Here is a 22,398-nt window from a genome sequence, read left to right as displayed (position 1 = left end):
AAACTAATATTTTTAACTGTGAAGCATGATAGAGTTTTGTGAACATTCCCCATGTGCTAAGAAAAATTAATTCTATCGAGTCACTGTAAAATTTAGGTCTAGTCAGCTAAAGAGGCCAGTCAAGTTTTCCTATCTACTTGAGCTCTGGGAATAACAGAGAGATGGAAGATCCTCAGGAAAACTTGAGGTGAGACAAAGCAAGAGGAGAAAGGATTAAACTATAGCAGGAAAATAAAGGAGAAATATAGCCAACATAATACACCAAATGGACACCAGCGATCTTGAAAGCAGACAACAGGAAAAGCACATGCCACCTTATGGAATACACGAGCATATATCCCTTATGAGATATGACTGAAAACTAAAACCCTAGAATTGCCAGGTGTGGTGGTACACACCTTTTATCCCAGCACTCTGAGGCAGACGGGCAGATCTCTAGAGTCTGAGGCCACCCCTGGTCTACATAATGAGTTCCAGGCAAGCCATTACTGCATAGCGATACCTGTCAATAATGATAACAACAACAGCAACAACGACAACAACAATGCAAGACTCATTTTGTAACATTAAACACTATTAAAAAACAGTTTTCAAAAGTTTCCCCACAGATCAGGTAAAAATATATATATATATGAGTCATTTCAAGGATGTTAGAGAAGTTGGGGCCAAGATACATCAAGAGTTTACCAGAGAACAGAAGAAAAAGAAAACCAGTAAGAATTAGACAGAGCGTTGCTACATACAGCAACAAAGTCTTTTACTTTGAGAGACCCAGCTGGCTCCCTGCCAAGGCAAGCTTGTGCGTTCTCTTGTGAAGTGCTAAGGCTATTCTTTGGGGCAGAAGCTATCCTATCAGACCACCCAGAAACCACTAATGCTAGGATGCTCTGCCAGAATGGAAGCCAACCTCTGCAGGCAACAATTATGAAAATGAACAAACTATAATATACAAAATTCATGAAGATGGGGTATCTTTAAAATTATAGGAGTACGAAGTGACTATTGCCAAAGTTTCTTTCTTTCTTTCTTTCTTTTTTTTAAATGTATTAAAAAAGGAGTAAGCTAGTCAAAGTTCTCCATTTTTGGTATACTTTATAGATGTTTTAAAGCTTGTGCCCAGCTTAATTTTAAAAGGTCTCAATCATTTAGTAGGAATCATATCTACAAGATAGGATACAGGCTGAACTAGCTACACAAAGAAAGGGACCTTGAGCCTCTCTCTACACATAAATATCTCCTTCTGCAGCTAAATTGCAAAACATAACCTCGCTGAACCACTTGCAGAAACTTCAAAAGGAACTTCAACCACTCACCTGGATACAAGCCAGAGGCTCATTTGTCCAAATTGAATATCCACCAACTAAATATATTCTCCCATTATGGACAGCAACTCCAGATTCATTCTGGCCTAAAGTAAAGAGAATTAAATAAAAAGAAAAATTCTATTTCTTGCATGTTTTAATTAACCCTTTTGCCACCGAGGGATACAATTTTCCCCTGTGGCATATTTGTATACTCCACAGGAATTTTGCAGCAATTAATCACTGTTTCCAGAACTAAAATGAATTAGCCACTCCTGCTTAAAGAGTAAATCCATGTTTTGTTAGGACCAGGCCAAAAATATATTAGTCAAACCTTAATAAATGTAGCACTATATATGGCAATAGTAAGCTATATAGAACCAACAATTCCATATTATTTTCTGTTTGCCATTAGTTTATGGTGGTGAAAATAAGGGATATTCTAGATATGTAAAGCATTCCTTGTGCTCCATATAATATTTGTGGGTACAAATACAGTCTAGTTCTTACCTTTATAAAGTAACAGCAGCAGCCCTGGGGCAATAAAACAGAGCCCATGCCTCAAATGAAGACAAATGGCAGACAAAACAGATAGTCGCTGCCCTTCTTCCTTTACATAGTCAACACATTTAAAATTATATTAAAGTTCCCAAGCGGAGACTAGTCTGCACTGTCCCTAGATACCGACACACCAAGATGATGAAAGGACTCTCCTCCCTTGTCAAGAGAGAAGACAGAATAACGCACTACCACACGTTCTTCCCTGGGGGCAACTGGAGAGTGAAAGTCTCTGTTTATTGATGAGCTGACACCGGATTGACTGGCGTAATAATTGGAGGCAGAATCACAGAGCCAGGGATCTAGGATCTGAGATTCTACTCTACCTGAGAGATCAGTACTTACAACAGGCAGACATCATTTTGTAAAAACAGGAGTGGCTTGATACGAAACATGCAGACCCCTGGTGTGGACCTGCAGCAGCTCCAGGGAGGACTGCGTGATCACTAAGCATATTAAATGTCTTCCAGAACTACTTTAATCCACCACTTATAGTTTGTGATTTTCCTCTGACTTAAAACAGCCTGGCCATGACCATTGGTAGATATTAACCACGGGAGCTGATAAGAGAGAGTTTTCAGCTCCATCTAGAACAGCAGTGTAAGTACATTATTCCTACATTCACTCCATTCCCTTCTAGCATGTGTCGGGGACACACCAGTGATCGCTCTGTAGAAGTACATGGGTCAGGATATATGGCCAGCAATGCAGCTGTTAGGCACAAAGCAGCCGTACAGTTGAATTTCTAGACTACACAGAGAAACAACATACAGCAGTGAGAAATAATGAAGACCACCATCCTCCTGAAATCCCAAGAGATAAAAAAAGAACTAAGCAATGAGAAGCAGAATAAAAGTTACTTCCTGTCGCTGGGGATGCGGCTTAGTTAGTAGAGTCCTTGCCTAGGACAATCAGGTCCCAGAACTGTGTATAATTAGGCATGGTGACACACAACTCTAACCCTGGGAAAAAGCAGGAAGGAGGAGGAGGAGGATCGGAGGAGGAGGAGATTCCAGCCATTCTGATGTACATGAGACCCTGACATTTAAAAGAAAATGTATCATTAACTCTTTTGGTGCCTTTTTCCTCCTACAGGTATCAAAGTTCTCGTATGAGTATCAATTGATGAAAAGTGAGTTGATATGCTTCTCTTGGTCCTATGAAAACCTAAACAGAGGCAAGGCAGAAACTAGACTCCCAGCAACCTGAACAAGTCTTGCCTTTAGCTACAAATCACGCATGTCTTCCTGGGTAACTGAAACAATTTGTACTATGCATTGTTTACATAATACTTAGCATTGTACTCTGGCTGTCCGTGAAACAAGTATGGGGATGTCCTGAATCTCTATTCAATTTTTTATGCTTTTGTTTTTGTTCCTAGACATTTCAAGAAATGTTTTGTATTTTATCTGTATGTGTGTTTTATCTACATGTATACCTGTGTACTTACTATATGTGTTCCTCGTACTTATGGAGACCAAAAAGAGACCTAAGATCCCCTGAGACTGGAACTATAGATAGTTATGGGCTGTTAACAGGGTGGTGGGTATCAAACCTGTACCTACAGAAGATTAACTAGTACTCTCAACTACTTAGCCACCCCTCCAGCCCCTATTTTTGTTCTGAATTTGCTTAACCAGAGATACTTGCCAGTCAACAAGTTGAAATTACAGCGTGTCCACTGATCAGTGTCAATGTTGTAAGAATCTATGTGACGTACAAGAATCCGGTCATTATTGTAATCTAGGTCATTGCCTCCAAGAACATAAAGCTTCCTCTGGACAGCAGCCATGGAGTGGTAGACCCTTCTCTGTAGCATGGGGCTCCGACTTATCCACTTATTCTGAGAAAAAAAAAGAAAGAAAGAAAGAAAACAAGTGCATTGGGTTAAAGAGACCTCACAAATACCAAAGGCAGTAGTGTCTCAGTAACAGTACGAACCCTAGTATCAACCACATCTAATTTGCATATTATTTATGTGTTGAAATATATGTTTTGTATGTAAAAACAAGAAAAAAAACTATACACAATTCTAACTTGGAGCTTACATTAAAATTTTTTGGTAGGTTTGCATTTTATAAGGCATTTTACGTTTTATAATGTGATTATAAAATTTCATGATCCTTAGCTCATGGAGATTACTTAGGTTTAAGCACATGGTCAGTACAGTATAGAAGATAGTATAATAATTAAAACCATCCAGATGGAGACTATTAAGCCATAGTTCATGTGCAATCTTAAGCAATTTACTGACCTCCCCTCCTCATGCTCATCCCTTGGCGTTACAATTGAGATAATAAAACTTACATGATAGCCAGTTATGACTTAGAAAATGCCTCACATATAATAAGTGTCCAGTGCATGCCCTCTGTTTTAAAAATACAGGGCTTGCTTAGGGCCAGGAGTGGTGGTGCATATCTTAAACTCCAGCACTCATGAGGCAGAGGCTAGCAGATCTCTCTGAGTTCAAAGCCAATCTTGTCTATATACTGAATTTCAGGTTACACAGGGCTACATAGTGAGACCCTGCCTCAAAATCGGGGGTGGGGGGGCTTATAAACATCAAGTAACAAAGGTTCCACAGAAGTTAGGGAGAGGGTTACTTTTCTATTCTTTTGAAAACTGACATGAGGTCAGAGGACAAGGTAATTCTTGGCTCAGTAACAAGCTTACTGTTTCTTTTGTATCTGAATCCTCTCATGTCTTAACATATTTACAATTATACCTTTTGCCAAATAGGGTAATTAGGTTAGACATATTTATTTATATTGGTAGAAGGCCAAGCTTTATATGACAGTGCCAAAGAATGGAGAAATCCTTGATATTTGACTCTAGATCATCCTCAATAATAAGAAAAGCTATGACCAGCCCCCCTTTAACGTAAGCGTCCCATTTAAGATGCAATACAATTTTTAAAACTATATGACTGTCAACCATGGCTTTAAGTTTAAATCCCAAGTAACTAATTGACAGACAAGTAAACCAAGTGATCGATCAGTAAATAAACCTAACCACTTCCTTTTCCATAAACACTCAACATATAGGAAGAACTTCATTTCCTTTTTGCCAAGACAAAATTGGATTTGTGCCAGAAAAAGTCGTACGATGTTTTGTATGCATAAAATTTCACCAGTTCACAAAGCTGCAGAGAACAAGCAGACTACAAGCACATGCTTGTATAAACATTGGCGTATATAGTATAGGCGCTTATCACTATAGGGATACAGAGTGTGACATTTATCCCCTGTGGGCACATGTAATATAACGTTTACTCACTACAGGCACCCATACTGTGGTATTTATTTACCATAGCCACACAGTGTGGTATTTGTTTATTATGGGCACACGTAGTATGGTATTCATTCTCCATAGCCACAAATATTGTACACTTCTGCACTATAGACATATGTCATCTATTCTCTGTTGGCACATATAGTGTGTCCCTTATTCACTTTAGGCACATATATCGTGGTACTTATTTGCTATAGATGGAGATTAGCTCATTTCTATCTCTCAGGGTAAACTGCAGACAAAAAAGAAATTGTTAGTCTGAGAGGCTTATACTGTCCGATTCCTCTGAACATAGAACTTCCTCAATCAAATACAGCCTTTAATAAATAGTCAACGCTAGATTTCGAACATTTTGCTAAGAAATATCTTTAATGCATTATGCTTGAGTGAATTTAAAAATTCTGATGATGCTTATCTTGGGTGCTCTCTCTGCGATAACCTATTACGGTATTAGGAATCAGTGTTTGCATTAGCAGTCCAGTCTCCTGCCACAAGACTGTAGATGCCATCTGGTTTGCAAAGCCTGCCTACATCCCCTGATTATATCTTTAGCTTCCTTCACTGCAGTGCCTGCCAGGTGAGCCACCACCCGCTGCAAAGGCAAAGAAGCCGAGAGGCCTGGTGGGGTCATTCCTAATAAGCTAGCGTGTGAATACTAATCAGCAGTGGGGAAGCAGAGGTCACCCCAGCCTGCCTGTTGGCAGGTAGCGATGTGCTCTGTGGCAGATGGCAGGCATTATCGACTCTCCACAAAGGCCTAGAAGAGAAATAAGCATCAGGGCTGAATGATAGAGTTATTGAGATTCTGAGCAAGATGCAAGCAGATGTGATGTTTGCCAGTATCCACCGTAAACAATATGCCAGCAGAATTTTTTAAAAAGAGCATGTGTGTACAAACATGAAACAGAACTCATTTCACCAGTGTTAATGCTGTCCTCCTCCTTAACCATGTGTGCACCGAACTCAGGCTTCTGCAATTAGTGATCCCTCCTGAGACAGCTGACCCATGAACATCCGAGCTCTGCAATCTACAGCTTCTAATAATATCAGGAGACACACTTGTAAAAGGAGAAATGCCTTCCTCAATCATGCCATTGTTAAAAACGCAGCAGAAACACTGGGGACACTAAGCACATACTTGTGGTACTGACCCAGATGCAGCCTGCCAAAGGCAACCTGTTGTTTCAAATCCTAATATTGTGCTAATGGACAGTAAACTTCCAGGTCACGACATGTTGGAATACTGTCACAATCAAATCCAAGTCATGGAAAGGGCAACATTCAGAAGACATATTTGCACGGTTTGTAGATATTTTGACACAAGGAAAAGAAAATAGAAAACATTTCTTCTTCCAGGGGAAAAGGGGAATTATGTATGCATCAAAAGGGCACAGAGAAGACCCAGCTATTAGACGTGCACCATTCCCAGACTTTCATATGCATATCATTTGTGTTTGTCCTAGACATAGAACACCATTGGCTATATTAAGTCAAACGACATTATTTAATTTGAGAATAACAAGGTCATAGTGATGTTTCCTGCCCCCAATGGCATCCCTTACAGAAGGACATCGCTACAATCAAAGTCCTCTCTACAGTATGCAAAGCTCTGTGGGATTACATACAGCATGACACTAGAGGAGCTGAAGTTGTCTGAAAATAACGAGGTACCAAAGGCTTTCTCCCAAGATGCTTTCTTTTCCCCATGTAGCTGAAGGTGCATATGGTGGCATTCCAATGAATAATTCCCGTGGAGATCTTTTTTAAATGCATTTTAATTAAGGTAACACATTCCTATGAACATCTTACCTGGTTAGGTTCATATACCATCAGTCTGTTCTGATACTGTGCTGTGTTTGTCACTCCACCTGTAATGGAGTAGCACATTTTAGAGCTTTTTACAAAGAAGAAACAAGGTCTTTCAAAATAAGTGTGAGCTACACTTAAGAGACAATTAGATACTGTTGAGTATTTGTTTGCAGGCTCTCAGAGTGAACCTATGACACAATTAAAAAATGTATTGTCGAAGCTGATTCCTCTTCTAGAGCATTTCAGTAGCAATCCACTTGAGAACAACCAATGGGTATACAGAGGGTGTCAGAGGCCTAGAATTCTAGCAAGATGCTTTGCATTGCCGGATAAAGGACTGGGGCGAACATAGTACATACAGATGAAATTTCTCTCTATATAACTTATTCTAGGGACAGAGTTGTATAGACTGTCCCTGTCTTTAGCTAAGTTGGCAGTGCTAGAGCTCTGAGCTCTGGGCATTAGCAAGGTGACAGTTTGCTATTTCCTTGGAAGCATACGTAGAACAAAAGTCATCATCTATCAAAAGATGAGGTAAATGGTACGTTGGAGAGAATAACAATACCCATGAATGTGCCGCATTAGAACATAAAAACAGAGGAATTATATTTAATAATGTATTTTTACTTACCTCAATTTGGTGAACAATATTATCTTAATATGAAATCCATATAAAATTTTCTGAGAATTTCTTTTCATACAAAAATCTTCAAGATCTAGGGTATACTTGATACAGCACAGATAAGTCACATTCCAAGCATTTACTATGACAAGTGAAGCTGGAGACTACTGACTACCAAATGGGGCAGCATGCTTTAAAGGTCTCCAGTGCAATGACTTCAAATTTTGTTAAACATCCTTTTTTACAGGTCTAATCCCTAAGAGATTTCAGACTTTCTATTTAATTAGAAGTCACAAAAGTCAATACATTAAACTGATTTTTCCTATTTTTTCCCCATATACGTGGAAGACCATTCAAAATCTGAAACTTTTTGAATGTAGACATGACAGCACAAGTATATTATCTCACATCTGACCTCAAGTGAGGTGCCACAGTAAAGACACAGGAACACTAAACAGGATATATAAACCATCCTCAGATTCTGTGTATAACATTATATGAATTTTGTGTTTAGAAATGGTTGCCCTCCGTAAAGCATCTGATCGTAATATACAACTATCTGGAAATCTGACTGTGTCTAAACACTTCTAGTGCCAAGCATTTGGGATGAAGGGTATTCAACTCGGACACGCTTCATTTCAATGAAGCATGTGCAATGAGCCCTGTGCACTTAAGAAATCTTTAATTCTAGTTTAAGTTTTACTCTTAACAATGGGAATGTGGAGACACAATACCCATCTTTATAAATACCGCCCATAAGTAGCTGCAGATAGTATAAAAGAATATTCTTAACAAGTATCAGAAAGACTTGATTCTTAAATACAGATTGAAAATTTGATCAGACGCAAAAGATGTTCCTATAGGGTTTCCCTGCTAATTTTGAAGATATATAGCTATAAGACTGACCACAAGGCTTTAGCATTCTCTTAGCTTAGGCTGCTTTCTGATGCTAAGACCCTGACCTTGCTTGTTAAAATTCATTTACTTTAGACTAGGTATAACTGCAATGACTTTCTCTGTCTCTTTGAAATGTCAATTATTTTAAGACACATGCCACTTTTAGGAAACAAGAATATCTTTTTTAAGGACCTAAATCTCTTTGAAATATAATCATCAAGGAAAAGGATGTCCTTTCCCCCAGATTTTAGGAGAGGAAATGAGTCTCTCACTTTGATAGGCACCCACTAGCAAGTTCACATGACCTAATTACAGAGGAAAAGGTTGCAATTTGAGGAATGATTGAATGTGCTTGATGTACCCACCAAGCAGCCTTCCTTTTGCTTACTCTGGTGCTGAAGAAAACCTCATTTTTCCATAGAACTGATTACCAAAACAAAACAAAAAAACTCTATTCCCATCTCTGTCTTCCTTGACTGTCTTCTGTCACCCAGCAATTTGGTTTTTGCTCTGATAGTATAAAGTCTCTGAGTAGGTCTTTACCATCAACTCCAGTATTAAGAGTTAAGTGAATCAGAATCCAAAAGATGAATATGTAACTCTAAGCTGATTTAGATTAATCAATTAATACCAATACTATTAGATACATAAAGGGATGGGCACTTGTCCAGGCCAATCATTTTCCTAAGCCCTGGTAAAGAGACTGAATCCTCCATGTAATTAATGGTTGCTAGTATTAACTGGAGACTTCTTTTTTGAAGGTAATTCTATAGCTTTCAATCACCTTTTAACATACATATTATTTATACAAAGCAAGAGACCACTTTTACAATCAACAAAAGCTTCATCTACGGTGATCAGAAAGGAAAGAGATTCCTGTTTTTAAAGAAAGCATTCTCTGGATTTATTGAATGTCTCGTTTCTAAAATGGAGTATAAGGAAAAGAAACCACATTTAAGAAATCTGAAGTTGAAATCGCAACATAGAGTCAAGCTGTAGATCAAAATAAGAGCTGTATTTCCTTTACCTCTGATATTTGCTTCCTGTTGGGTTAAAAACAGAATGTTGAAGAATTCTCTCTTGGCATAACCACGTAAGAATACATGAATCCATTGACACCACACATGTGCTCCAGGTTAGAAAGAATGCCAGTGTTTGTGTTCAGGGCCATAATCACCAGATTAATGTCCAGGTCACCTCTGATCATTTATCCAACTGAAAGCCAACAGGAGGCCAGGCTCCCAGTTCTTACTGTGAGACTCCAGAAGCTTCTCTGCTTGTTTTAGAAATAAAGTCTATTGCGGTAACTCACTTTATGACAATACGGAACAAATTTATAGCACTATATACTAAATGTACAGTCGGTGAATTACACTGTGGCTACCACACCCCCTCTGCTCCTTGGGGTATACAACTGATCACCATGCTTTTCAGAATTATTGTTCAGAGTTGTTATTTATTCACTTCCACAGATGCATCCATAATATGATTTTTATTAATCTGCACTCAATAATTAGATTCCTTAGCGTTGCACAAAATTTTTTTCTCATATGATACTGCTCAGAAATGAGATATTGGATCGCTAGTTGGGAATAAAAATGAAAGTCCCAGTTAGTTATCGGCATGATTACCTCTAGAATGGGAAGACACAGGAGGCGCCTGCCAAACCTGGGGCTGTAGCTTTTGCCAAGATAGGATTGCAAAGAGAAACGGGGGAATTGCCTCTCTTGCCTTTCCTTTTGAAGTAATTTACAAATGAGCATATAAACAAATCCATTGCTTCGCAGTATATATATATAAAAAAATAAATTTTGCAGGGAGCATCCAAGTTTTCAGGCCACATTTATTCCAAAGAGCTTCATCATCACATTCGCTTCACATTCCACTCTTCACTTTAGATTAATCTGCTGAAATGAGATGCTGAGGATTTGCATACAGATTTGACTATACAAAAATAGATATGAAATTAATAACAGTCTCTATATGTTTTAATTTCTCCTACTCTGGAGTACCCTTGCCTGCAGCAGTATTCCTGGCTTTGAAAGTCATCAAGCTGATTTGTCTGCTCTAGGTTATGATGCCACATGCTGCTGTACTGTCCCCGGCAATCAAAGCACTTGCACAGATAGATTCCTTTCCTTCTTCTATCGAGTATATTTTATAGATTGGCAGTTTGATCTCCCTCCCCCACCCCAGGAGGGATAATCTGCATCTTAACAGCTTTCTATAGATACAGCTGTCATTAAATATGCCATCTCATATCAGCATCCATTTTTTTAAGACCAAGTTTTCTCTAACTTTGAAGTGTCACAGTCAAAGTTAAGACTTCTCAGCCAAAATTGAAAATGAGCAACCTTGTCTTTTACTTTTGAACTGCACCTTAAAGATATACTGCAGGCTCCCCCAATGTCAAATAAGTCTTTAAAACCTGCCAGGAGGAATGAAAAGTTACCACCACGCTACCATGAGTGAGAAACACATTTTATCATCAAGACAAGACGAAAGCATTTTTCTTAAGCTTCCCCGTACAGCTCGCCGCAAAACTTGTGTCAAACAGATGAATGCATACCAGAGAGGATGGATGACAAGTGACTGCCAAACAGCCTTTGTCTCTGCTACCAAGAAATGCTAAGTGCTCACACCATGTGCAGGGCAGCAATGGCCAATGCTGACAGTATCTACAAAGCAGTGGGTTAAAACAGCTGGGCTCTTGCTTTGCTCAGAGTAGGTCCTAGTTTGGGTCCACCATGTAAGGGCCCAGTGACCAAACTTCTGTCTCTAGACATTGTCAGGCACCTTTACCAACTGAGTCATCTATCTGACAGGTCTTGTTATTTTTGTCGTTCCCACCTTCTACCAACCCTGCTAAACCAAGAAATGCCCTTTTGGTGAGTAGGGAGTCCTATGCTTTCATTCTAGAAGGAGAGCCCTGGGGTTTCCACCACAGAAAATGCAAGGACACAACTGAGGGCAACATGCGCAGAACTGAGCCTCTTCTTCCTCCAAAGATGGAAAATTCTGCCTGTAAATTGAAGACTGAGGGGAACTAGCATGAGGTTTCCTCAACTCCATTGAGGGGAACAGGAATGTGATTCTATCTTTGGGGAGTCGTGTACCACAGCCAACCTCAGGATCCTCATGAGCAAAATGAAGATTCTGATCTCCCTCAGAGGCTTAGATGACTAATACCCAGGGTATATAAGCAGTCCAGAAGGAGAGGAGACATTTGCTACAATTCTGTAGTCATTTTATCAAAATTTCTTACCATTTTCCTGCAAAGGACATTGAATTATTAAATGCATTTTGCAGTGTGTTAAAGTATGCTTGCATGTATGTGTGTAAGACAGGGGACAGAGGACAACCTTGAATGCCATTCCTCAGGCACAATCCACTGCTCTCTCTTCCTTCCTTTTCTTTCTTTCTTTCTTTCTTTCTTTCTTTCTTTCTTTCTTTCTTTCTTTCTGAAAGATTCTCTCAATGGCTTGGAGCACAAGTAGATGAGGGGCTGGCTAGCTAGCAACACCAGTATTAACACCAGTATCAGCCTGTCTTCATTTCACTTTTCAACAGTGGGACTACAAAGTACCTGATCTCAGGCCTGGTTTATTCTTACTTGGATTCTGAGACTGGAATTCTCTCAAGGATTTTACCCACTGAGCTATCTCTGCAGGCCCGATTGTTCGTTCTCTCTCTCTCTCTCTCTCTCTCTCTCTCTCTCTCTCTCTCTCTACAAGTAGACTAATTGGCTACTGTACTTGGCCTTTTTTCTTCTTTAATGGTTTCAATTTCCTCTTATTTAAACATATCCCAATTTCATACTCATACTTTAATTACCCCCAAAGTGGCAATATTAAGTATGAGCTCCTATTAATCATTTTTATAGAATTAAGCTACCTATTATCCTCTGAGACAGGAGGCACGATGAGAATAGATGCAATGTAGAATAGATACAAAATCGGTATAATGATCACATAAATATTTTTATTTTGAAACAAGGTTTTATTCTCTAGCCCAGGCTAGCCTAGAACATACTGTGCAGCTGAGATTGGCCTTGAACTCACAGCAGTCCTTCAAGACCATCCTCGTTTGTGAAAGTGTTGGATGTTATAGGCAGGAGACACCATACCCAGCCAAAACAATATAGTTTATTATCTATTTTTATAAGCGATAAATGGTCCATATTTTATGATGCTTATAAGGCTGTGTAAGTAATTATAACCAGGAGTCTTTATACTAAATTATCTTGTTGAATATTTAACAATGTATTAAATTAAAACTAGTAGCCCTATGATTTCACACTTAAGAGGCTCATGCAAATGGTTGTATAATTAATACGCTAAAACCTGTCAAAAGGAGTCTCAAACTTATAAAGTATCTATAAAAGATTGCTGCTGTTGAACATGCAAGTGATGTTTATGCCATCTAGAGTGAACAAGCACAAATTTATAACCCAGAAAGAGGTAAAGTGTGTACCATATGTTGTTTTAAATAAGTGAAATCTACCAAAGTGCTTTGTCAACTAGGGGGACCTGCCATTTAAAATCTCATCAAATATCCACTGTATCTCGCTGTGCTCACTTTGTAGGGAGTCAAAATCCTGCCTCCAAAATCTCTCTATACTGTCAGGAGGGTTTCATTCTCAAGTTCCAGAATCCATGCAGGAATCTCCAGTAATTTTCTGGCTTCTTACTGGGTCTTTAATTGCCTCCTCCCCATTAACCGGATTCTTCAGCCACTTGCTATGATGTAGCTTTACACCTCCTACCTCGCCCTGCCCACAGATAAAGTGGTCCCTCTCAGCTTCCTCTGTGGTAGATGCAGAAGAGCCTGTCAAGTCAAAAGCTACTCTTTTTAGGAGAAAAAGCCTGGAGTTTTCAACTTAAAAGGCTAATTTTAGGCAATTAATATTAAAGGCAGTTAGATTGTTATGGTAAAAGCGAGTAACAAGCCTCTTACCCAGGATCGTCCTTTACCGTGTGGTTCTGCATATTGCTAAATGACGTCTCACATTTTAACTTCAGGATGATGTTGATGTTTTCAAAACTCAATGACAGGACAAAAAAAAAAAAAAAAAAAAAAACCCTATCTGTCTTAATTCTGTGCTCGCTGGAAAAGTGAGCACCTAAAGATAATCAAGCATTGTTCATTCTTGATGAACAACAACAAATACCAGGGCACCATCTTTTTTCTGTGTATCGTTTACTTTTAGAGCTATGTCATGGATGTGTTTCTCAGACCTTCACCAAAAGTGATCAAAACAAACAAACAAACTAGTGGCTGTATGGTTTAGTGGGAAAGCCTTATTTTTTAAACCAGAAATGGAATTCAAATCCTGTAAAATATTAGCCCTTTGACCTGGAAGTTACTGGACCTCTTTATGTATTATTTCTTAGACAGCAATAAATTGATAAACAAAATGATCTTCAGGGCCCAGCTAAGTGAGGTGGGCATTAAAGCTTTCACTGGTTTTCCAGGGTGTAGAAGATCTGAATGTTTTCCTTACTTCAAACCGCCTAGTTCTCTTAAAAGCATTCCGGATAACTCATTTCTGTTTGGCTTCCATCTCAGCTCAGCAGCAAAGTTTGTTTTAATTTGTTTCAGATGGTGGAGATTTAAGGTGTGTGTGTGGGAAGGGGAGTAAGGTTTAAGGTGGGGGTTTGAGCAGAAGTAAAGGAGGAACATGAGATATCTGGGCCCACCAGCATGCTAGATTATAAAACAACACAGATTTCATCTGTATCGGCTATTCCAGGTCACTGGAAACTTTGAAGTTGACATTCAAGTTATCAAGCTCCAACCTGTGTGGCTCCCTTGTGAGAGACACCTCCAGGGTCATAATCTCTGTCCCTGACTAGACTAGCTGAGGTGCTGGCTGCTAAACACCTTCCTGCAGGAGCCTCTGGGCTATTTCTAATGTGGAAACCTTTTATCATCTAATAATTCAAAGGCATGCCTTTCCCAGCTCTCTGTACGCACTACCAAAAGATAACAAAAGTTTTCAAACTTGGTATAGGTTCTGAAAACTTCCTTTTAAAAAACCAATCAGTTCCCTGTTCTCTCAGAGGCTTTTCCTCCAGCCCTCTCCTCCAGCCCACCACCTAATCTTGGATAAGATATCATCAAGATCTCACTTGAATCAATCAACAGGGAACTCCTGGCTTCTGCTCTTCACCACTGGTACCCAGACCCACACCCATATTTCCCTTCTTTGGACTTAGTGTTTGAGAATCTTTTTCTTCACTGTCCCAGCTCCCCCCCGCCCCCCCCCCCCCACACCTCTTCAGGACACTAGGATTTGTGGTCAGTACTTGGATTAATTCTCATTTCTGGCACTCTAGAATTGCTCTCAGAGTTTAATGACCAAATATTTCTATTTCCTACATCTCTCCTTACAAGTTTGCTCAGTGGATCTGCATCCTTTCAAAAAAGAAAAGCCCCTCTAGTGATCTGGATTTTCTTCTCTCATTACACTCTCTTTTCTCAGGTAAATTTCTCTTTGCTGTTGTCACAAGGATTGGATTATGTATGCCCCAGAAACTGTACAATCTCTTCCCATAGGTAGGCGTATAGGGGAAGACAGACAATAACTGTAACATTATCCGATGAGCTCTGACTCAGGGATGAAATTTCAATGATGCAGTGTCCATGGGAATCAGAGTCGAGCAGCCGGTGTAGCTTGTACCTGGAATTCAAGATTTTTACTTTCTCATTACCCCTTAACCATAGCTCTCTGCTTCTCTCCATATTCCATTCATCAGACATCCTTTTCACTGAAATGTTTGTAATTGAAAAATGCAGGGCAAATATTTTGGACTGTGGTGCTTCCGTCATTTCAGACAAGTCTCGCTTATCGTGGATTCCTGTTTGTGCCCTGGTGATGCAAACTCCTCCCCATCATTGACCCCATGTGCCTCGCACTTTGAGGCTTCTTCTAGAGGGTCAGCCCATCATCCTCCTTGGTAATGTTTCCTACATGATGCCTCTTGTCCCTGCCCAGACTGTGTCTTGCTCATTTGCCAATCTGTCTCCCATTGGAATTCATCATCCCCTCTGCATTTACCATGAAAAACAGAAGGCAAGGTCCTCTGTCTAAGTCAGAGGAAAGGGTCTTAAGAAATGGAGTCAGGTTAATACCAGTAAAGCAGAGTAGGAAAGAGGCCCAGTAGGGAACAGGATGCTGAGAACTGTCATGTGCTTGGAAAACTGAGAAGATGCCCCATCCAGTCTTCTTGGTAACACTCCTACAGTCTCAGCTGGCTGGAAACTGTCAGTCCTTTGTGTCCAGGGTTTTTGCATCTGTAGATTCAACATGGCTTCACAAAAATTGACAAAAAAACAAAGTGCTGGTATCAAACCCATACAGATTTCTGTGTCATTGTTGTCTAACAATAAACATAACATCTACACTGCAGTATGCAGGACAATTTGCACAGGCTTTATGCATATACTCTGCCCTTTTAAATAAGGAACTTGGGCATATGAGGGATGTCAACCTCCCATTTGTTCTTTTACTTGTTGCGGTTATGATATAATTAAATCATCTCTCTCCCCTTCCTCCTGCAACCCTTCCATCTTCCATTGGAGGGCTTTTCTAGCAACTGTGTGTAACCGTGTGTGTGTGTGTGTGTGTGTGTGTGTGTGTGTGTGTGTTCTTGAGCCAATCCCCTGTGGTTATTGAAGGACAACTACACAAGCAAAGCAGAAAGCTAGGAGTGTCCAACGCTGTGCTTCAGAAAAGAGAAGAAGGGCAATACTAAACTGATTAAATGACAATATTCAAATGGAAAGTCAGGGAGGTGAAATGGATGACAGAAAGCAGCCAGAGGAGGTGGTGCCAGTTGGGCCCAAGATACCACTTTGCATGTCACCTTGAAAATTATTACTTCCTGTTGTTCACATCATTTCTGTACCCTGGAAAGGCTCCCAGCACCACACCATCACCCACTGAGATGGCCTACTATATCCAATTCTGCTGCTCCAGCTTGAGACCAGAATAGGACTTTGAGAAGCCAGGGACCCTGTTCAGCATCTCATGATTGATGAGAAATAGAGTAAGTTTCACACCTGTGAGTAACTGTACTCTACTGTCTTAACCATGCCTATTCTTAGTTCCCAGTATTTTAAATGCAAACATAATAATATCTGTGCAGATAGAGGAAAACCAAAGCTATGGTATTTTAACAGCATTATTTAAAAATTACCATGTTTTAATTTTGGAGAATAATAGTAGAAAACTCAAAGTTCTTTCAGTAGATTCAATAAATTAAAGTGATTTAAAATGGGGCAACACAAGCTTCATCTAAACCCAACTAAGATGAAAATAAACTGATTGTTAGGAAATTAAAGAAGGGTTAACAAAGGTTCATTTGTTGGTGACATATCTAAAATAAATAAATAAAAATAAAAGCCTTTGATTGTCAGCTTCTACAAGGCAGGAGGTATGTTTACTGAGTTAATCATATTTATCTATGGCACAGCACCACAGTATAAAGGGATAGAGCATTTACTGAGAAAAATCAAGGAAATACGACATGATGCTTTGGAGTAACTATTGTAGCATTTGTCTTGTTTTCCAGTTTTAGGCACGAATGTCATGGTCAGCATCTCACTATTTTGCAGCCATCTGATGAAAATAAACAGATACATTCTGCAAGATGGGCACGGATTAATTTTCCTTCATACAAACAGACAAGAATCTTTTTAGTGGTTCACATGTCATCCTGTACAACAGAGAGCATGCAATTTTAAAACACAGCTACAGGATATTTAATGCTTATTTTACTTTGGCGAGGTGGATTTCAAACAGAAATGTGACTGAGCACTTGTGAACTAGGTCACAGTGTCAAATGCTACAGAAGCCTTTAAAGTTTGACTGTCTCTAACATCTTAAATGCTAATGGGCATAGCCACCCAACCTAGCTTCCTGAATTCTCTGGTTCTCATACTGATAAGCTGAGCACAGTTTTCAAAATGCCTTGACCCCAAATAGATAGAATAGGAGTGGGCACAGAGCAGGGAAAAGTATGCTACGAATACCAAGTCTCTGAGGACACATTCATTCTGTGTTCTAGGAAACAGAACTAAGCCTTTTCAATCCACATTCTTATTAATCCATACCACCCCTACCCCTGACAAAGCTTGCAGAGTACCAGGAGGATGCCAACGACTCAACCCTCCTTTATCAAGTGGAAATACTTGATTATTTGGTCAATGTTAAGAACTAGCTTCATGCACTTTCATCTGTTCCAATAAACCAAGCTAACATTTCCAAATCAGAGACAAGAAGATAGAATCTTGTCTCCTTTTAAAGGGGCCCTTGAGCAAACACAGCCAGCCCTCCACACTCCTGGTTATGTTCACAATTGATTTATTATAAGCTAGGCCCGAGGAAAAAGGCAGGCAACCACAGGTATTAGAAATGTCACTGGTGATTTCCTCTTCTTTCCAATTAAAGGTCTCATATTCTATGCGGGGAAGTGAGCGTCTCATCTCAAGTGCACAGTAGGGAAAAGCAAGCCTGAGAAAATTCTGATTGTTTTCATTAAATACGGTTAACACAGATAGCCTTCGTTAGTTCAAGGAACAAAGAAAACATATTTCCTTTCACAGTAGGCGGAAAGCAGAGTGAGGTAGCAATAAGATAGACAGTAAGCTGATAGATGAAGAAAATGGAAAGAGAAAACATAGACCCTTATTGAAAGGGAAGATACTTGATCTCAGGATGGTGGGTCAGGCCAGGTTTCTGAGCGTCTGCTCTCTTAAGCATCACTGAAATGGGTAGAGGAAGAGTAGTCACAGCGTTATGACTATGTAAGGGAAAACCAAGGATGTGAGGGAGGACTAGGAGAACAGGGGATGATATGGGGATATAACATGAATAAATAAATAAATAAATAAATAAATAAATGAAAAAAGCTGTATTTTGCCGTGCCAAACAAGACATGCTTATTAAAATATTTATGTGAAATTCATGCAAAATTTAGAAAGCACATTGCAAATTTTAAGAGTATACTGCATTAGCAACATGTGAAAACCAAATGAGTCAAAAGAAGAAATGTAAATTGGGAGAAAATAAAAAGTGCATTGACTTCATAAACCCATCACTGCTCTGTGTTCAGGAAAATCCAGACCTGCTCCCGTTATTAGCAAAGTCTCAGTCACGGCCATTTGGAAATTTCTTCAGCAAAACCAACCACAATCCTGGTGATTCTTTTAGTAGTTAAAATACATATTTAAAGGGAAGGAGCTACTAACAAATAAGATTTAGTGAAGTATTTCTATATATACATTAATTTCTAATGTTTTTATTTGGTATATAGGACCAGTAAATATTGGGTTCTTAGTTATCCTCATCACATACTTAGACTTTACTCCATGCATCAAGTACTTAAATTCCAATATAAGATAGGTTACATCAATGCAAATAACCCAGGCCTCAGCCAGTGAAACTGAGGCTCTGACTGTCTTTCTCCTGGGTTACTGAAGATAGTAGAAGGAAAAAAGAAAAAAAAAACCAAAACCAATTTAATCTAGGGATGATTTTGTCAAAATTGACATTTTCAAAACTTGAATGGCAGCTGGGGAAATCCCAGAAGCCTTTGCTTCCTAATGCTGTTGTTTCATCCAAGTCTGAGCATCAGGGTTGCCCTCTACCATCTAACCCAGGGATCATTCTGTTAGCTATGTTTTCTTGGCGACACAGAAACCCAGGTTCTATCTGGGTTACAAAATGGATATCCTCCAACTGAGAGACGAAGAGCTTTCCCCGCTCAGAACAGAAGACACAGGTTGGTGTTGTAAGACGGATGACGCATGATTCATAGACTTCTGCACAACAACATGGCAGCTAGTAGGTGCTGAAGAATGCCAGGGTGGACAAAGATGAGCAGCTACTTCCTCAAGCTATGTTATATTATATACTAGACTAGTATAATTATATAATATAGTATAATAATATTATACTATAAAATAGTATAATATAGTATAAAATAGTATAATAAAATAGTATAATAATAGTAATTAGACTAGTCTCCTTAGCTTTTCCATAAGCAAAAGGTGTTTACTTGTTTGTTTAAACATTAAGTGAAAAGAGTAAACGCAAATAGACGTTAAACTTCCTATAGATATCCAGCCAGGAAGAATGGGAGAGTACGCAGGAATGAATGGTTCCAGTAACTACCACTCAACAGATAACCCAAAAGCTTTGTCAGCAACTTAATCCCGCCCACAGACAGCATAGCGCTAATCCCTGGAAGAGACTCTCTTCTTATACTCAGCCAATTAGATTTACTAGGGTTTTATTTCTCCTGCCTCCAAAGAAATGGCTCCCAGCTGGGCAGCCAAGAGTGAAAGGAGAAGCAAAAGACTTGAGTAAAACAGTGGTTGTGGATTTCACCCCACAGATAATCAAGAGCTGACAACGAGCAATACAAGGCTCGGCAGAGAGACAGCCGTGATAGCTCCGTAATTTTCATCCTGAATGTTTACAACAGTCACCACTCAGGAAAACCACAGAAAGGTCAATATTCCCAATGTCATGGTTTTCTATAGAGTAATTAGCTAAAAATGGCATCGTTGGTTCAACTGTTCAATTACTTGGGGCCACTCTCCAGAAGAGAATCTTTTGATTTAAGCCACAGCAAAAGCGTTTTTCACTAAACCCAACATAGTAGGCATACTCTACCTGATATCCAAAGAAGGCCGTCAGCCACATATCCAGCGTGACACGAAAGGGATCTGTCAAAGGACTGCACAAAAGTCCATTTGTTCTTCTTGGGGCAGTATCTTTCAACTGTAGGTAGAACTTGGCGCAATTCGTTTCTGCCCCCTACTGCATAGAGGTACTCATCCATGGCACCCAGCACAAAATGTTCCCGGCAATTTTTCATGGGTGCTATCTCTGCCCAGGAATTACTGCGGGGGTCATAGCGACAGGCAGTCCTCACTGCACACGTCCGGCCAGTGGCATGTTCCACTTCTCCTCCTGCTACAAACAGGAAATCCCCCATGACTGCCACACAGTGATGGCTCCTTCCCACCGGCATGGGAGCCAGCTCACTCCAGTTGGCAATGGCGGCTATGAGAGCATTCTCCTGGTCCACAGGATTGAAGTACCGTAGTTCCTTGACTTTGCAGACCTCACGCTTTTTCCCACCAATAATATAAAGAGTATCGGACTGGAATCGCGGTTTTGTCCTGCGGGTCTGCCATACAGGCTGTGCATAGATGCTTTGGTGGTATTCCAGGGCCTCATTGACAAGGGCAGTTGCCGTCTCACTTGCCTGGACCAGAGGGTGGGACAGGGCAACCGTGTGGAGTGTATCTACATCCATTAGGCCGAAGCGGATGTACTGCAGGAGCTCGTCCATATGCTGGTAATGGCAGTTGTGTTCCAGCCACCTCACAGCTAGCTGAAACAGAAGGAAGTGAGGTGAGAACACCAACCACACATGACAGGTCACGGTTATCCTTCTGGACAGCAACAACATTGTTCCTATATAGCGTAACACTAGAATTATTTTGGTACCCAATTCTTTTCTCTGTTCCAGTAGCAACACAAGGGACTTCAAGGCATTGATGCTGGAGTGAGAAAGCCTGCTAAGCAGCACTCTTAGAGCTTATGACATCTTTTCAGATGAATAATAATTGCTTTTCAAAGACCAAAAAACACTGTGAAACAGTCTGTTCCCTTCCATCTCCTGCACTGAAGCCCTGTCACCTGACCACTGGGAAAAGCCCATGGTGGGTAGCACTACCAGAGCTCAAAATGTATGTCAACCATGAACAAAGGTGCTCTGTCAATATGAATAATGTGAGAAAACACGTGATCACCTGAGAACGCAGGGTGTTCTTGAGAGAAAAATCAATATGCCACTATCAGAATGGTTTACAAAAAAGAAAAGGCCTCCTTCCGCCCGTTTGGTAGGTATAGCAACCAGGAGGAAGCAAGAATAGATAAAGTAACAATGCAACTTATATGATTTTTTCCCTTTCTACTACTTTTGACCTTGCACACAGTTGTTATTTGCAACGTAAGATGCTGGCAGTTGGTTAAGAACCATATCCACAAACAGTGGATTAGAATAATTGATTTCGTATTATGGAGACAACAGCAGAATGCAACGTTAACTTCACAATTAATGTGACTTGATATTTGGGTTTGTTAAACAATTCTCCATACTGACATAAACTAGTATATCGAGGACATCAGTTGACATGTCTGACATTAATAATTCCTAGAACTATCCAAATGAAACCGAGTCTCCTAGAAAGTACTAAAGTGGAACTAAAGGAGTTGACAGGGGAAAATAATGGATTTGAATACTGGATGTAACTGCTTATAGCTTTTCGACTCATGGAACTATGGTTCGGGTTCCCCCTGTTTAGATGCTGCTTCATCTCTAGAGAGACAAAGGAGAAGGTACACCACCCTCACACCATTACGGCCTGGTGAAATGAGCTGAGTTTGAACTGGTACAAAGAATCATTACTAATTTCTCTAAGGCACTGGACGGTTCCAGATGTCCAGGGTTTCTGCATCCACTTGACAGCACACTGTGGGCTCATACTCCCACCTGGAAAAAACAAGTGGAGGAAGAGAGACTACTTCTGTTATGCACTGAGTGCCTCTCTTCATTAGCTATTGTGTAATTAAACAAAATGGGAAAAAGAACCCCACCAGGTACAAATGAGGCAGATATCACTCAGGGAAGAAAAGTGACACTCTGTAGATGACTTTATAGAAGAGTGTACTTTTATTTAGATAAGACATCAGCCCAGATGTGAAGGAAACACATCGTTGTATGGGAACATCGGCAGTGACTGAGACATAGTCTTCTACCCAGTCTCTGCCAGCGTGGAGAGCTTTCTCACACGGAGCATCCTATTTCCTTTCTATCTTGGTTTTAGAAGTTTATCTCC

At 39.9% G+C, this 22,398-nt stretch overlaps 1 protein-coding gene across 6 annotated transcripts in view; it reads right to left on the bottom strand.

Annotated features, from left to right (window-relative positions):
* Klhl32 (kelch like family member 32) overlaps window positions 1–22,398 on the bottom strand; it is a 219,375-nt gene that overhangs the window by 14,028 nt on the left and 182,949 nt on the right. For all 6 annotated transcript variants that reach the window (XR_013107284.1, XM_076924066.1, XM_076924068.1 and 3 more), the window contains 4 exons: window positions 20,162–20,888; window positions 6,960–7,018; window positions 3,510–3,702; window positions 1,314–1,408 (listed from right to left, as the gene is read on the bottom strand). Coding sequence is in view for 5 of the 6 variants with exons in the window: in XM_076924066.1 (XP_076780181.1) it covers window positions 1,314–1,408; window positions 3,510–3,702; window positions 6,960–7,018; window positions 20,162–20,888 (1,074 nt within the window). In the remaining variant the exon portion in view is untranslated. The remainder of the gene's footprint in view (window positions 1–1,313; window positions 1,409–3,509; window positions 3,703–6,959; window positions 7,019–20,161; window positions 20,889–22,398) is intronic.

This window comes from Arvicanthis niloticus, chromosome 25 (assembly GCF_011762505.2).
Source record: "Arvicanthis niloticus isolate mArvNil1 chromosome 25, mArvNil1.pat.X, whole genome shotgun sequence".
Lineage (NCBI taxonomy): Eukaryota > Metazoa > Chordata > Mammalia > Rodentia > Muridae > Arvicanthis > Arvicanthis niloticus.
The sequence above is the reverse complement of the archived record's forward strand: the minus strand, read 5'-3'. Positions and strand labels throughout refer to the sequence as shown.